The sequence below is a fragment of the Salmo salar genome, chromosome 10 (assembly GCF_965601325.2).
Source record: "Salmo salar chromosome 10, fSalSal1, whole genome shotgun sequence".
Lineage (NCBI taxonomy): Eukaryota > Metazoa > Chordata > Actinopteri > Salmoniformes > Salmonidae > Salmo > Salmo salar.
In genome coordinates this window covers 109,681,512-109,697,621 of record NC_138300.1, presented here as the reverse complement: position 1 = coordinate 109,697,621, position 16,110 = coordinate 109,681,512, and the positions used below count along the sequence as shown (strand labels likewise).

General features: G+C 41.9%; 2 protein-coding genes across 4 annotated transcripts in view; both read left to right on the top strand.

Annotated features, from left to right (window-relative positions):
• Window positions 1-581: 581 nt before the first annotated feature.
• LOC106561489 (DEP domain-containing protein 7) lies at window positions 582-3,818 on the top strand. The gene is made up of 9 exons (XM_014125503.3): window positions 582-689; window positions 988-1,408; window positions 1,512-1,636; window positions 1,788-1,974; window positions 2,140-2,402; window positions 2,526-2,668; window positions 2,958-3,083; window positions 3,326-3,401; window positions 3,489-3,818. The coding sequence occupies exons 1-9, from the start codon at window positions 623-625 to the stop codon at window positions 3,701-3,703; spliced, it is 1,623 nt and encodes a 540-aa protein (XP_013980978.1). The 5' UTR covers window positions 582-622; the 3' UTR covers window positions 3,704-3,818.
• A 5,642-nt stretch (window positions 3,819-9,460) lies between these two features.
• hipk3a (homeodomain interacting protein kinase 3a) overlaps window positions 9,461-16,110 on the top strand; it is a 46,789-nt gene continuing 40,139 nt past the window's right edge. For 2 of the 3 annotated variants that reach the window (XM_045688396.2, XM_045688394.2), the window contains exons 1-2: window positions 9,476-9,829; window positions 11,917-13,124. In XM_045688396.2, the coding sequence (XP_045544352.2) occupies window positions 12,433-13,124 (692 nt within the window). In that variant the 5' untranslated portion in view covers window positions 9,476-9,829; window positions 11,917-12,432. Of the gene's footprint in view, window positions 9,830-11,916; window positions 13,125-16,110 lie in introns of all 3 variants that reach the window. The other variant, XM_045688395.2, reaches the window with a different exon arrangement.

Below are 16,110 nucleotides of genomic sequence, written 5' to 3'. Positions count from 1 at the left end.
AAGAGGAAATGCAGCAACTCTTGGAGGACAGTGGACGTTCATAAAAGTTCTTATTAACGTAAAACTTAACATTTCAAGTGGTCCTCCTATGGGCTCAGGAACCAATCACATTGGGAATACAAAACAAGTTGCAGAAACCTGACAAATCGTTTTTAAACTCAGACTGACCAATAGATTGTAATTACAAATAATTTTACCGAAACGACACGAGCGTTTATTTGCTCTGGCTGCCATCTAGTGTTCAAGTGTGTAATTGTTCCAAAGTGTCCTTGACGCTGTATTAGTGTAGTCCTTTGAGTAGAAGACACCAATAATGTAAAAGCGAGCTATTTGACAAAATAATCCATGCTAGTTAGTTGTACTATTCACTACATACCACTATTTTAAATCGAAATGAATAGCCAACATTTGTGTTACATTCGCTCAATTGTTAAAGTTCAATTGATGTAATCAGCAGGGATAATGCCTACTGCGTTCGAATACTATTCTGCTTATTATTCTACTGCGTCTTTAACAGCTAATTAAGGTTTCCCTTGCTCACCCGAGGAATGAATAAAAGCGTAACGTTTTTGACAGAACGTTTTTTTTTCAGTACGTCACCACCATCCTTACCAATTGAGGAATGGCCACAGTAAAGGAGAGAGCTGCCGCGCTGAATTTGTCTGGAAAGCTGTGTCTGCGTTCTCCAGGTACAAACTTTGACCTTTATTGATGGTTGTAGACGTATGCACGAATCATTAGCCTACATGGTCGCCATATTTTTCTAAATAACAATCAAACTAATGACTCCCATCGTTTTGTTTGTACATTTTACTTTCCCATCGTATAGAAGGCCCGCTTTTTTTATTTGAACTGACTGTTTGTTGTCCTTGAAGGCATTGAGCGGTCTACCAACATCACTGTTTATCATGCACTGGCTGCTGACGGTTTACCCAAGGATATGGTTAAACCTTTAACCAGTTTCTTTTCTCACTCATTTTGTTACAGGTCATGGCATGGTCCATAAGCCATTCCAGGCCTCTCCTATATGGAGCAGCATCATTGCCAACCTCAAAATGTCAGTAAAGGTGAAGCGAAGGCGCTTTCACCTGAAGTCGCATAATGACTGCTTTCTGGGGTCAGATGCAGTGGATGTGGTGTTGGCCCATATCGTCCAGAGCAAGTTCTTTGAAGGTGCTGACAACTCACGGGACAAGGTGGTGCGTGTTTGTCAGACCCTCCTGGACTGTAAGGTGTTTGAGACAGTTGGAGCGAAGGTCTTTGGTAAAGATAAGAAGCAAGATGTTTTTCAGGACAACAAAGGTTACCTCTACAGGTTTCTGAACACACAAATGCCTTCTATGGATGAACTTGAAAAAGGAGTCCTTTCTCCTGGTATTCAAAGCACTTTTTGCAATGCTTCTTGCAGGTGGTTATTTGTTTTAATTCTATTTCTTTTATTTGAGACAAGTCAATGTGAAATATTAATTGGATGTAGTCTTTTTATTTGCCATTGCCTTCAAATGTTGCAGGCAAGAGGAGCAACTCTATTCACATGGGACACCTCTGAGATCCAACCAACTGTTGGAAACTGTCCTGGGAAACCTGAGTCTGAGTCCAAGCAAAGCACACATTGACTCTCCATTACCACAGACCTGTAAGTCATCTACTATCATAGTGTAAAGTCGGTATCATCTGATTTAACTACATCAGAGGTGCTGGTGTTGGTCAAAACTAAAATGTGCTGCATCTCGGTCCCCAGGACTAGTATTCAACTCTAGTTGACTGTCCATTCCTTTACTCTGTAGTGGTTGATGAAGTGTGGCGTGAGGAGACAATGCTGAGACTGCTGCAGCTTGTAGAGCTCCCTATGTTGGACAATCTGTTGGAAGGCGGAGAGGCCTCTCCCCGTCGCATGGCACAGAGAGACCCAGACTTGATTTACACCAGCAACTACCTGGACCGTGAGATCCTGAGGGCCTTCAAGGACTCACAGTATGTGGTGTAACTTATCATTGGTCTTACTTAAATATCTAAGATGGCTGTTTTTTTAACATGAATGAAGCTTATCTCATGCAGGCCTATGGAGTACAATATTACTGGTGGTGAGTGACATAACAGTTTCAGTGGCACAGGATTATTTATTTTATTCTGTTGAAGGGAGGATGATTGGCTTACAGCAGCATTGGACTGTCTGGAGTTCCTGCCTGACCAGCAGGTGGTGGAGGTGAGCCGTGATCTGCCCAGGTGTCCAGACGTGGTGGGTGTTGGCCAGGGTCAGCCCTGTTGCTCAGGCTCAGGCACCCAGCAGTGCAAACTTCTGCTGTATGAAACATTGGTGAAATACTATGGCCAGCCTGACCGCTCACCCCTGCTCGCCAACCACATGTCCGACATCTACACTGGGGTTACCGAATTACTAGGTGAGACCGGAGCTGTGACCACTTCATATTACTTGTTATGATTGGCACTTTCAACTTTTTTTTTTACTGTTTCCAAGTCTATCATAAGCAATGTGTAGGGCTGCATTGTGCTTCTTTTTGCAGTGAATGCAAAGTTTGATAAAGCTCTTGAGGCACTGCAGTTGTGTTTGAAGCTTCTGCACCCTCATAAGCGGGAGGAACTGCGCACATTGTTGAGCTTCATGGCTATGGCTGCAGACCCGCTGGAAATCAAGCTGGATAAAGAGGTGAAGACCATGGGGTCAATTACTGTTATGGGATAGTTATTTCTGTATGGAGTCAGCATTCTTATTAATTTACTTTTGACTCATTTAGCAGATGTTCTTATCCAGAGGAATTTACAGGTGCAGTTGGGTTGAGTGGCTTGCTCAAGATTCAGACTGCTCTGGGATTTGAACATGTGGACTTTCGGTTACTGACCCAATGCTCTTAACTGCTACACTACCTGCCAGATCTTGATTAACCAGACTCAAATTGTGCTTCATTTTGGAATAACTCATATGGTCTCATTTTCAGATTGAGAACAAAATGGTTGTGAAGAAGGCTTTTTCCAGAGCCATCATCCACAGCAAATCTCTAGCCAAAGAGAAAGTGGACCTCCTGGTGCTGTTCATGCTGGACAACCAACATTACATTTTTAAGGTATTCTTGTTTTGACAGAGCAGTGACTGATTTATTTGGGTCCTTGAAAAGCTATATATACTGAGTGTAGGAAACATTGCTATTTACATTGTGTACGTGCAGCTCAATATTAGAACGGTGTTAATGATTTGTACACACAGTGTAAATCCCATGTATTTTTATTAACACTATGTTGTGAAAATGCCATATGAGCATGCAATCATTAAGTTTGATACATGGCTGGCTTGAAACATTTGTCTCAGATACCAGGATCTTTGCACAAGCTGGTCAGTGACAAACTTGCCAGAGTTGTGCAAGGGGAACAACCAGATGTGACAGGTAAAATATCTATCTAGTAGTAGTCTTTGTGGAAGAGTGCTGACTGCCTCAAATACATCACTTACATATTCTCTCCATTTTCCTTAGGGTCCACGTTCTGTCAGCAAGTCTCAACAAAGGCTTATACTGACTGTACTCAAAGAACAACACATGAAGAGTTGTTGGCGTTACTAAGGAATCTTAATGAAGACCCAAAGCACTCTGCCAAAGAGAGGAAACGGCTCCTCAGGCAATTTTACCAAGGCCACCCAGAAATATTTGTTCAGTATTTTGGGGATTCTGTGTCTGCTGTCGGTGTGTAGCCAGTGTCAATGTTGTCAAAAGATCACTTTGTACATGCCTAGGTCACTTTGTATGCATGTGATTCTGAATTCAATTTAAATAAAGTCTTAATCCATGGACACCATGGTACATTGCACACTCATAAATACTGAAATTGTAGCCATCTGAGAAATAACTTACTGAACATTTTGATTTGAACGCGTAGAAAGATGAGCTCCATTTCCCACAGTATCCAAAAGGCAATACACATTGGAACTGACGAGTTTCTGAGTTCTTGACAGGACCAGTAGTTGAAGTTCATCATTTTGGCCACAGCCGATGCCGTAAGACTTCATTTTCACTTACCACAGTAATTGTAAATTCATAAACATTGTATTTTTGGTCTTAATTTAAAGTGAGGGTTATGCATAAGGTTGGCAGTGTGGTTACGGTTGGGTTTAAAATCACATTAAGATTGTAGCAATAGGTGGGGTTTATGACTGTGGTAACTAGTGACCATTTTCACCAGTTAGTGCTATCAGGGATCCTTGGGACGTCCCTACCCTAAATCCTAACCTTTTTTTAAATGTATAACCAGGTAGGCCAGTTGAGAACAAGTTCTCATTTACAACTGCGACCTGGCCAAGCTAAAGCAAAGCAGTGCAACAGTTACACATGGGATAAACAAATGTACAGTCAACACATCTATGTACAGCGTGTGCAAATGTAGGGAGGTGAGGCAAAATCATTCATATTTAGCATCCACACTGGAGTGAGATGTGCAAGTAGAGAGATTGGGGTGCAAGAGGATAAATAATATGGGGATGAGGAAGTTGGATGTGCTGTGTACAGTGATTGGTAAGCTGCTCTGACAGCTGATGCTTAAAGTTAGTGAGGGAGATATGTCTCCAGCTTCAGAGATTATTGCAATTCGTTCCAGTCATTGGCAGCAGAGAACTGGAAGGAAAGGCGGCCAAAGGAAGTGTTGGCTTTGGGGATGACCAGCGCAATATACCTGCTGGAGCGCGTGCTACAGGTGGGTGTTGTTCTGGGGACCAGTGAGCTGAGATAAGGCAGGGCTTTACCTAGCAAAGACTTATAGATGACCTGTAGCCAATGGGTTTGGCGACGAATATGTAGTGAGGGCCAGCCAACGAGAGCATACAGGTTGCAGTGGTGGGTAGTATATGGGGCTTTGGTGACAAAATGGATGGCACTGTGATAGACTGCATCCAGTTTGTTGACTAGAGTGTTGGAGGCTATTTTGTAAATGACATCGGCAAAGTTGAGGATTGGTAGGATGGTCAGTTTTACGAGGGTATGTTTGGCAGCATGAGTGAAGGAAACTTTGTTGCGAAATTGGAAGCCGATTCTAGATTTCATTTTGGATTGGAGATGCTTAATCTGAGTCTGGAAGGGGAGTTTATAGTCTAACCAGAGACCTAGGTATTTGTAGTTGTCCACATATTCTAAGTCAGAACCGTCCAGAGTAGTGATGCTGGATGGGCGGGCAGGTGCAGGCAGTGATCGGTTGAAGAGCATACATTTAGTTTTACTAGCATTTAAGAGCAGTTGGAGACGACGGAAGGAGAGTTGTATAGCATTGAAGCTCGTCTGGAGGTTAGTTAACACAGTGTCCAAAGAAGGGCCAGAGGTATACAGAATGGTGTCGTCTGCGTAGAGGTGGATCAAAGAATCACCAGCAGCAAGAGGTACATCATTGATGTATACAGAGAAGAGAGTCGGCTGGAGAATTGAACCCTATGGCACTCCCATAGAGACTGCCAGAGGTCCGGACAACAGGCCCTCCGATTTGAGGAGGAGGTGAGGGCCCTCGGAGTGTGGTGTCAGGAAAACAACCTCACACTCAGCGTCAACAAAACAAAGGAGATGATCATGGACTTCAGGAAACAGCAGAGGGAGCACCCCTCTATCCACATCGACGGGACTGTAGTGGAGAAGGTGGAAAGTTTTAAGTTCCTCGGCATACACATCACGGACAAACTGAAATGGTCCACCCACACAGACAGCATGGTGGAGAAGGCGCAACAGCGCCTCTTCAACCTCAGGAGGCTGAAGAAATTTGGCTTGTCACCAAAAACACTCACAAACCTTTACAGATGCACAATCGAGAGCATCCTGTCGGGCTGTATCACCGCCTGGTACGGCAACTGCTCCGCCCACAACCATAAGGCTCTCCAGAGGGTAGTGAGGTCTGCACAATGCATCACCAGGGGTAAACTACCTGCCCTCCAGGACACCTACACCACCCGATGTCACAGGATGGCCAAAAAGATCATCAAGGACAACAACCACCCGAGCCACTGCCTGTTCACCCCGCTATCATCCAGAAGACGAGGTCAGTACAGGTGCATCGAAGCTGGGACCGAGAGACTTAAAAACAGCTTATATCTCAAGGCCATCAGACTGTTAAACAGCCATCACTAACATTGAGTGGCTGCTGCCAACATACTGACTCAAATCTCTAGCCACTTTAATAATTAAAAATTGGATGTAATAAATATATCACTAGTCACTTTAAACAATGCCACTTTATATAATGTTTACATACCCTACATATACTCATCTCGTATATACTTTACCATCTACTGCATCTTGCCTATGCCGTTCGGCCATCGCTCATCCATATATATTTTTATGTACATATTCTTATTCATTCCTTTACACTTGTGTGTATAAGGTAGTTGTTGTGAAATTGTTAGATTACTTGTTAGATATTACTGCACGGTCGGAACTAGAAGCACAAGCATTTCGCTACACTCGCATTAACATCTGCCAACCATGTGTATGTGATCAATAAAATTTGTTTTGATGTTGGTGGTCAAGCCTTTGCTGAATTTAATTCACTGCCTTTTTGTGACTTTGAAGGTGAGAATGATAAAATATATATATTTAGAGGAATCAAATACTATGTATAAAACCAAAATGTATATTACTCTAGTTTGTAACCCCAGGCTTTTTTTTCTATTAGGGAAGTGTTGATCAAAATAATTAAAGCTTGATGAATAGTTGCTTATTTGAATCAGATTTGTAGTGCTAGGGCAAAAACCAAAACGTGCACAAATTGGGGTCCAAAGGACAGAGTTTGGGAAACACTGCATTAGGGACTCTTGGAGCAATGGAAGCAAGGCTAGAGCACCACAGTATGAGTCATAAATACCACCAGAAACTCTTAAAGTAAGATCTGTGTTCTGTGTAGGCTTGTCCTGGTGTGACATTTTGATAACTCTTTAAATCTCTCTAGGACAAGGTGACTTGTATATTCTGCTCTATTTACTCTGAATCGAAAATGCTAATTAGCATCAAAGTAGACATCAGGTATTGTGTCAATTTAAAACTTGCAGAAGACAGTTCACAGAATTGTCCATTTAAAGAAATGTTGCCAATTTATTAATTTCTACATTTAGCTAAGATAGTTAATCCAGAGATTCTTACCTTTGTCTCGATTCGGCAGTCTCAGTAAGATCATCATGGCATTTGTAGTACTTCATGATACCCACTTTAGCAGCTAATTAGCATTTAATTTTTAGAGGGTATTATACAGGCAACTATATTGATAAAAGTCACCTTGTCCGAGCGGGATTTACGTGGTTATCAAAACGTCACACCAGGGCAAGCATACACAGGACACAGACCTTATTTTAAGTGTTTTTTTTTTTTTAAATATGGGGAAAAATGAATGTTGGAAAAACTATTGGAACTATTTCCCTGTTTGACCGCTAGGTTTTATAGGTATTATGACACCTCCACTGTAGGGCTCTATTCATTTTGAGTTGCATGTAATACACATATCTAACAGCAGAGGGAAACAGAACATTTTCAATGTTGGCCCAGACATTGGCCATGTTCGAGAGGATCAAAACCGCAATGTATTATGGGTAAATTGTGACTGACGTATTGTGACTGAGTCTTTATTTATAATGCAAGGTGATTGGTAGATTAGTTAGTCGGCAGTCATCAGGAGTTGATGCTCTCGAACACGGCCATTAACTTGAAGTTTATTCACACAGACTTTCTCGAGTGCTGGCCTGGGCCATTATTGCTGCGTTCTATTTTTATCATGTTGCAGAGACCATAGGGCATTCTGAGGGTCTTGGTATAGATAAATCCAATTTATGTACCACACAGAACGCACTGCAACTGCCTCTGAGGGCAGCAGCCAATTGTAGGGGTGGCAGGTAGCCTAGTGGTTAGAGCGTTGGACTAGTTGCAAGATCAAATCCCCAAGCTGACAAGGTAAAAAAAAGAACATCTGTCGTTCTGCCCCTGAACGAGGCAGTTAACCCACTGGTCCTAGGCTGTCATTGAAAATAAGAATTTGTTCTTAACTGACTTGCGTAGTCAAATACAATTAAAGTTGTGGGTTGAATAACTGGGTGGTAGCTGGCTAGTGATGTGGTAACTAACAGGTGTGAATATACATAGACATGGAATCACTGGCCACTTTAATAATGTTTACATGCTGCTTTACTCATCTCATATGTATATACTGTATTATATTCTACTGTATTTTAGTCAATGCCACTCCGACATTGCTCGTACTAATTTATATATTTATTATTTCCATTCTTTTACTTTTAGATTTGTGTGTATTGTTGTGAATTGTTAGATACTACTGCACTGTTGGAGCTAGGTACACAAGCATTTTGCTACACCCACAATAACATCTGCTAAAAATGTGTATGTGACCAATACAATTTGATTTGATCAGATGAACACAGTTATTGTTTATTGCCAGTCGCATGCTGGTTTAGGCTGTCAATGCCCTGTCTAGTGTCTATCAATTTAACCTTTTTATTTGTGAAAAGTATTTGTTGCTGTCCTTTGGAAGCATAAAGACAAGGTCCTTATGCTTCCAAAACTGTACCGCAAGCGATGCGTTTTAATGTTCAGACCTGAGCGCGTTAACAATATACCCCTACAGAACAATATCCCCTACAAAAGACGCCTTCACCCAATGACTTACGCCTTGAAAACACCTACACCGTTATTGCGCAAAACGATAAGCAGCATCATCTGGATATGTGTGCAACAAAAGTTCAACTTTCACCTAACGCCTCGATCACACCCACCGACATCGTCATTGCATTTTGGTACACCAGAAGTACATTCATTTCCAAAGGAACGCTGCATTTGCCCTGCAGCATTGTGTGCAACAAATGTTCAACATTCACCTTCTGCTACTATTTCTGTCACGCCATCTACACATACAGTTTGACGCATACGTTCGATAAATCCAATTTATGTACCACACAGAACGCACTGCAACTGCCTCTGGCAATGCTGCAAGGCAAACGCAGCGTTTCATTGGAAAATAATGTAATTCTGGGGTACCAAAATGCCTTCCCTGTTGGTGTGATCGAAGCGTAATGAGAGTCATGATCAAAGGCTAGCTTGCAGGCAGCTCTTAATTTGAAAAGAATTGTGTACATTTTAGATTTGCCCAGAATATAAAATAAATTGTTATGGATAGAATGCACAGAGTCCTTATTAATTGTGTCACATTTTATGTGGTGGGGTCACCCCCATGACATTGGAAATACATTTGATAGAATTGCATTAATTGCATTAGAGTTCAATTAAGGATATTGGAGGTAAATTAAGTTCATTTTGAAATTAGTACTATAATTGGATTGCTGTAACTGATCACATTTGCACAAATCTGTCATAGTTTTTTGTTTTTATCTTTAATAAATGTTAATTGTTGTAGTTTAAAAGTGCACATTTCATTGGTGAGTCGATTTCTCTGCTCTTGTTCCATGACTCTCAAACATTCCACACGCAACGGGGGTGGGGAGGGACTCAGCAACAACGAGCAAAGTGCTGGAACAGTGCGGTCTCTGGAACAACTGGTCCCCACAAAGGACAGAAATATGGGTTTCGTGGCCCTTGACACGAAAACAAGAGCCACCTTTTCCCGAAACTGGCAGTTGTTGACTACGCAGTGGACGAAGACTGGTTTCATTTAATGGTGTAATACGTGAGTTATTTGGAGTTTAACATGTGGGAGATGGTGGGTTTATCGAGATCCTCGTTGTCCAAGAGAACAAGATGGCAGCATTGCAGGCAAACCGAGCATGGTGTGGGTACTTGTTAACATGTTCAGAGAAGCCCTGGATTCTGTCATTTACTATTGTTTACTAAAGGTATGTGCGCTACAATAATATCAAGCCCAACTTATATTTTAATGCATTTGGTCGGTAGTTAGATATCTAACAAATAGTTTCACGTTAGCTAGTTTGTTAGCAAATATGTCAAGCTAACTAACGTTAGCCACTAACGATAGCAAAAAGTTTGTTCGTCAGCCTGGGTTGACTTTTTGATTCGTCCTTTGGTTTGTAACTACATTTCGTTAATTGATTTTTTGGGGGGATTTAGCTAATTATTGCCATCTCCATTCTCCTACCCATACTGTACATAGTTAGCGAGCTAATCTTTAATTCAGATACCAATCTTGGCTGTTTAGCTAACGTTAGCTAACTAATGTTACAACTTTAATTTACTAGCTACAACTTGAATTTACAAGCTAACTGGTTAGCCAACGTTCATGTTTAATAGCTAGCTACAATTTGTGGACTAGCCACATTACCAAATACATTGTGACAGTACTTCGCGCTATCAGCGAGGGGCGGGCGTTTTATGGCTGACAAGCTAACATTAAACGCTTAGCTAGCTAACGTTACATTCACCAGCCAGATAGCTTATAATAACCATATTTTATAGCTCGGTCATATAGCTAGATAAAATATTCGCTGTATAATGTACATACTAGTGGATTTCTGCCTTGACACTACTAGTTTAGTTACTTCCTGGAAGCCACGTAGTCAGGTGTTTTATCAATCACCCATGCACCTCACCCATTTGTTGATGATTTACACGTGGCCTCTTATAGCAGGCAGCCTTCTGATCCAGAAATGGTGAGGAGGAGTGTAATTCAATACTGGGCTAGGGTCGCCTACCATTGCTGGGGTGTGTTGTAGCGACAGCGGGCATTGCAGCTGGCTCTGTTTTGGTACTTAGTGTGGTAGCTACTAAGTGTCTGACAAGCATATGAAAATAATGATAAAGAAATGGTACCCCGGAGTGATAACCTTTTTTTGTGGGGGTTTGGTTTTGCAGGTTCCTTTCGGTAGGATGACATGCTTTAGTTAAATGTGTTATACAACTAGCCATGTTTTATATTTTGTTTTCAATATTACTTCAATTAGGAACTGAAGTAATGTAGATGATTTTGATACAGAAGACACCCATTAGCCTGTCTGAACTTGGCATATTTGTACCCTAAGGTGTAACTAGTTAGCCTGGCTGATGTGACTCACAGCGAGGGAGTTGTAAGTGCAGTATTTGCACAGAAGTGTGCTCCTGAATGTGCTCATCTTTGTTTGGTTCTCTCAATGTTTTTTTTTTTTTTTTGAGATCTCCAGTCATTTGGATTTGAAAATCCAGTTATATTGGGTGGCACTCTGGGGCTTTGTGGTTTTCCATGTGGGTGTTTGAGTGGGAAAGACACAGGATAAACAATCAGTAAAAAACCATCCCCTTCATTATTGGTGCATCGTGCCTACATGAAAATAGCCTTTCCATACATGCCAGGAGGACTTGGAGTTAGGTGTTAGTAACTCTAGTTGTAACTAGTGCCATGTCAGCATAAAACCGTCCCATACTTTGAAGCAAACAGCACAGCTAAACCTGCCATATTTCCCAACTTTGCTGGTACTCCAACAGAGACTATAGAAGCAAGCTTACATTTTAAACGGTTTATGCTGAATGCTTATCTTTTGACATGCAAGCAGATTGTCTGTCTGCCTGTGGTCTATAGTGTCACGATTTGCTGGTTGAATAAAGCTGCTCTTATCTACTGTAGTTACATTTTTGCTTTCTCTGCTTTTCCTCAGTGACAGGCAGCATAGCTTGCCCACAGAGTTATGCGATCCCCCCCATTACGTTTAGTTTTGAGTTTTTTGCTGATTGCCCCAGTATAGCTTGCTATTGAACAAATAGCATGCCTGCCATTCCCCCAATTTCTGATCTAACTGAAATGTTTAAGTGCATCCTCCCTAACATGTTTTGTTATCCTTCTCAATACAACTTCCACCAATCACCCACATAACAACAACGTGGCTGGCTAAATTGCATTTAACAGCCTAAAGATTAATTTACAATCGTTATTGTCAGAAAAAGCCAGAGATGAAGTAACTCAAGTAAACTAATCATTCCCTTTTCTCTCTTACAGGTATGACCTCACACGTTTTGGTCTACCCACCACACGTTTATCAAACCCAAACAAGTGCCTTTTGCAGTGTGAAGAAACCCACAGTTGAGCTCAATTGCTGTGTTTTTCATAGGAGGACCCTGCAGACCTATATAATTGAAGTAAACCTTGGCATTGCTAAGCCAGCCAATATCCTCCTTTCATTTAAGACGAAAGTGTCTTGTAGACCCCAGAGTGGGCAGGACTTATCTTTGCAGGCAGCTACATCCCTGAAAGAAGTACACAGGGAGTTGCTCCAAAAAACCGACCCAGCCCCCCCCCCCCCCCCACCCCCTGTCAAGGCAAGGGTCCAGAGAAGCTGAGGCTGGAGGGGGACAGCAGTGTAGGTGCAGGCAGCCTGGGTTTTGGGGACGGTGGCCAGAGAAGCAGCAGTGAACAAGGTGAGGAGATAGAGCACAGTGGAGGTTTGAACTAATTGGACAGCTTCCTGCGATGTGGGCTGAACTGTAAGGGTGAGTGGAGAACAGTGGAAAAGCCATGCAGATAGTGGAGGACATTTCCATGATACCTGCCATGTTGCAAACTAATGTAGGGAACAAGAACACCATGGGGGGAGTGCCCCCCAAACAGAATGTTGGTGGGACTGGGGCTCGTAATGCGACAGGGGATGGTGACTACCAGTTGGTGCAGCACGAGGTCTTGTGCTCCATGAAGAACACTTATGAGGTGCTGGAGTTCCTAGGTCGTGGCACCTTCGGACAGGTGGTGAAGTGTTGGAAGCGAGGCACAGGAGAGGTTGTGGCTATCAAGATCTTAAAGAACCACCCATCGTATGCAAGGCAGGGCCAGATTGAGGTGGGCATCCTTGCCCGTCTGAGTGGGGAGAACGCTGATGAGCACAACCTGGTGCGGGCATTCGAGTGCTTCCAGCACCGCAGCCACACTTGCCTGGTGTTTGAAATGCTGGAGCAAAACCTCTATGACTTTCTCAAGCAGAACAAGTTCAGCCCGCTGCCGTTGAAGGTGATCAGACCGGTCTTACAGCAGGTGGCCACTGCGCTGAAGAAGCTCAAGAGCTTGGGCCTGATCCACGCTGACCTGAAGCCGGAGAACATTATGCTGGTGGACCCGGTGCGACAGCCTTACCGGGTGAAAGTGATCGACTTTGGCTCGGCCAGCCACGTGTCCAAAGCCGTGTGCTCCACGTACCTGCAGTCACGCTACTACAGGTAGGTCGGGCCTGCCCCTTAACTAATAGGGTCTTGTTCATGCCTTTATCTTCCTAGAAACACATTTTAAAAGTTAATAACAGAAATCAGGACAACCCCAGTAAGGCTACTAAGTAAGCACTAACAAGTTTGAGATACAGGGGCAGCATTTCACAAGGGTTAGCATCTTTTCCAGAGCTTTAAGGTATTTAGGCCATTATGTTATTATGTTATGTAATGTGAACAAATGGCCCTGTAATAATCTACAGGTTTTTCAAAGGGAGCTTGACAGCATGCAAACACTTCCTCTGCACTGCCTCTGTTAACCATCAGTCACACCCAAATGAGCCTGGATTACGTAACCTGCTGAAGGAACAGAAATGGTTACGTGCACAAGAATGCCTTTTATGTCTTGCATGTTTCTGGATGAGACAAATGGAAAATCCTCAGGAAGTATAATCCTTTTGGTGACTACCCTATGTATACACGGGCATAAGCTTCCACTTGAACAATTATGTGAAATGTTTAACAAGTGTTGCATAACATACAGCCGTGAGTGACCCGCTTCCGTGTTATGGTGTAGAGCTTCTCAGAAACTGTCCTGGTCTGAGGTGCTTACAAGACCAGTTTCCTGTCATGCAGGGCTCTACGCTGACCTTTTTTACAAGGAGCACGTGTGCGTCTAAGTTGAAAAATGTAGGCGCACAAAGAAATTTAGGAGCAGATATTTTAGATAATAACTTCTCTGGGCACCCTAGTCAACAGCCAGTGGAATCGCGTGGCGCAAAATACAAATACCTAAAAAAAATGCTATAACTTCAATTTCTCAAACATATGACTATTTTACACCATTTTAAAGACAAGACTCTCGTTAATCTAACCACATTGTCCGATTTCAAAAAGGCTTTACAGCGAAAGCAAAACATTAGATTATGTCAGAAGAGTACCCTGCCAAAAATAATCACACAGCCATTTTCAAAGCAAGCATATATGTCACAAAAACCAAAACCACAGTTAAATGGAGCACTAACCTTTGATCTTCATCAGATGACACTCCTAGGACATTATGTTATACAATGCATGCATGTTTTGTTCAATCAAGTTCATATTTATATCAAAAAACAGCTTTTTACATTAGCATGTGATGTTCAAACTTCCGGTGAATTTACTAAATTACTCATGATTAACGTTCACAAAATACATAATTATTTTAAGAATTATAGATACAGAACTCCTTTATGCAATCGCGGTGTCAGATTTTAAAATAGCTTTTCGGCGAAAGCACATTTGGCAATATTCTGAGTACATAGCCCGGCCATCACGGCTAGCTATTTTGACACCCACCAAGTTTGGCCCTCACCAAACTCAGAATTACTATTAGAAAAATTGGATTACCTTTGCTGTTCTTTGTCAGAATGCACTCCCAGGACTTATACTTCAACAAAATGTTTTGTTTTGGTTCCAAATAATCCATAGTTATATCCAAATAGCTCCGTTTTGTTTGTGCATTCAGGTCACTATCCGAAGGGTGACGCGCGAGTGCATTTCGTGACAAAAAAATTACAAATATTCCATTACCGTACTTCGAAGCATGTCAAACGCTGTTTAAAATCAATTTTTATGCTATTTTTCTCGTAAAATAGCGATAATATTACAACCGGGCGACGTTGTATTCATTCAAAGGCTGCAAGAAAAAAATGGAGAATTCTCATGAACGCGCATCTCCAGTGTCACTGTTCCCAGGCTGACCACTCACAAATTCTCCTGCTGTTCTTCGCCCAGAGACAGCAGACACCCCATTACACTTTCTGGCGCCTTCTGAGAGCCTTAGAAAATGTCACGTTACAGCAGAGATGCTGTATTTTCGACAGAGATGCAACTGAAGGACAACAAATTGTCAGACAGGGCACTTCCTGTATGGAATCTTCTCAGGTTTTGGCCTGCCATATGAGTTCTGTTATACTCACAGACACCATTCAAACAGTTTTAGAAACGTTAGTGTTTTCTATCCAAATCTACTAATTATATGCATGTTCTCGTTTCTGGGCAAGAGTAGTAACCAGTTTAAATTGGGTACGTTTTTTTATCCGGCCGTGCAAATACTGCCCACCTAGGTTAAGGATTTTTTCTAGGCGCACTGGTGCTCCTAAATTACATTTACAGGTCGCACAGTAAAGTATTTAGGAACGAAGGCAAGTAAAATGGTCGCACTACACAGCCCTGTCATGGCGAGGCTGCATGTAGCCAGAGAGGTCAGTCAGGCGGGGGCAAGAATGTTGCGTGTAAATGTGCATTTAGGGACCGGAAATTAGGCATTCGGACATTCCTCTGTTTAGTGTACAGCACATGGCACCCAGAAGTGTTTTTAGAACTCTGTCTGCTTCATGGTATTGGGAACAACATCCACGTGTCTTTTAAAAATATATATATAATAATTTATCAATCCTACAAGCAATACAAAAATCGTATTATTGTGGGAGATTATAACAGTTTTAAATACCTCAATGGACCGTAAAGGAAATCAAACTATCACCCTTATGCACTTAAGGAAATCACAAATGTCATGGATATACAGTTGAAGTTGGAAGTTTACATACACTTAGGTTGGAGTCATTAAAACTCGTTTTTGAAGCACTCCAGAAATTTCTTGTTAAACAAACTATAGATTTGGCAAGTCGGTCAGGACATCTACTTTGTGCATGACACAAGTAATTTTTCCAACAATTGTTTACAGACAGATTATTTCACTTAATTCACTATCACAATTCCAGTGGGTCAGAAGTTTACATACACTAAGTTGACTGTGCCTTTAAACAGCTTGGAAAATTCCAGAAAATGATGTCATGGCTTTAGAAGTTTCTGATAGGCTAATTGTCATAATTTGAGTCAATTGGAGGTGTACCTGTGGATGTATTTCAAGGCCTACCTTCAAACTCAGTGCCTCTTTGCTTGACATCATGGGAAAATCAAAAGAAATCAGCCAAGACCTCAGAAAAAAATTGTTGAC

Excerpts from the sequence above, each read along its gene's own strand:
- LOC106561489 (XM_014125503.3), top strand. The coding sequence starts at position 623 with ATGGCCACAGTAAAGGAGAGAGCTGCCGCGCTGAATTTGTCTGGAAAG. Across the intron at positions 1,409-1,511 it reads TTTTGCAATGCTTCTTGCAG|GCAAGAGGAGCAACTCTATT; the intron begins GTGGTTATTTGT and ends CAAATGTTGCAG. Across the intron at positions 2,669-2,957 it reads AAATCAAGCTGGATAAAGAG|ATTGAGAACAAAATGGTTGT; the intron begins GTGAAGACCATG and ends TCTCATTTTCAG.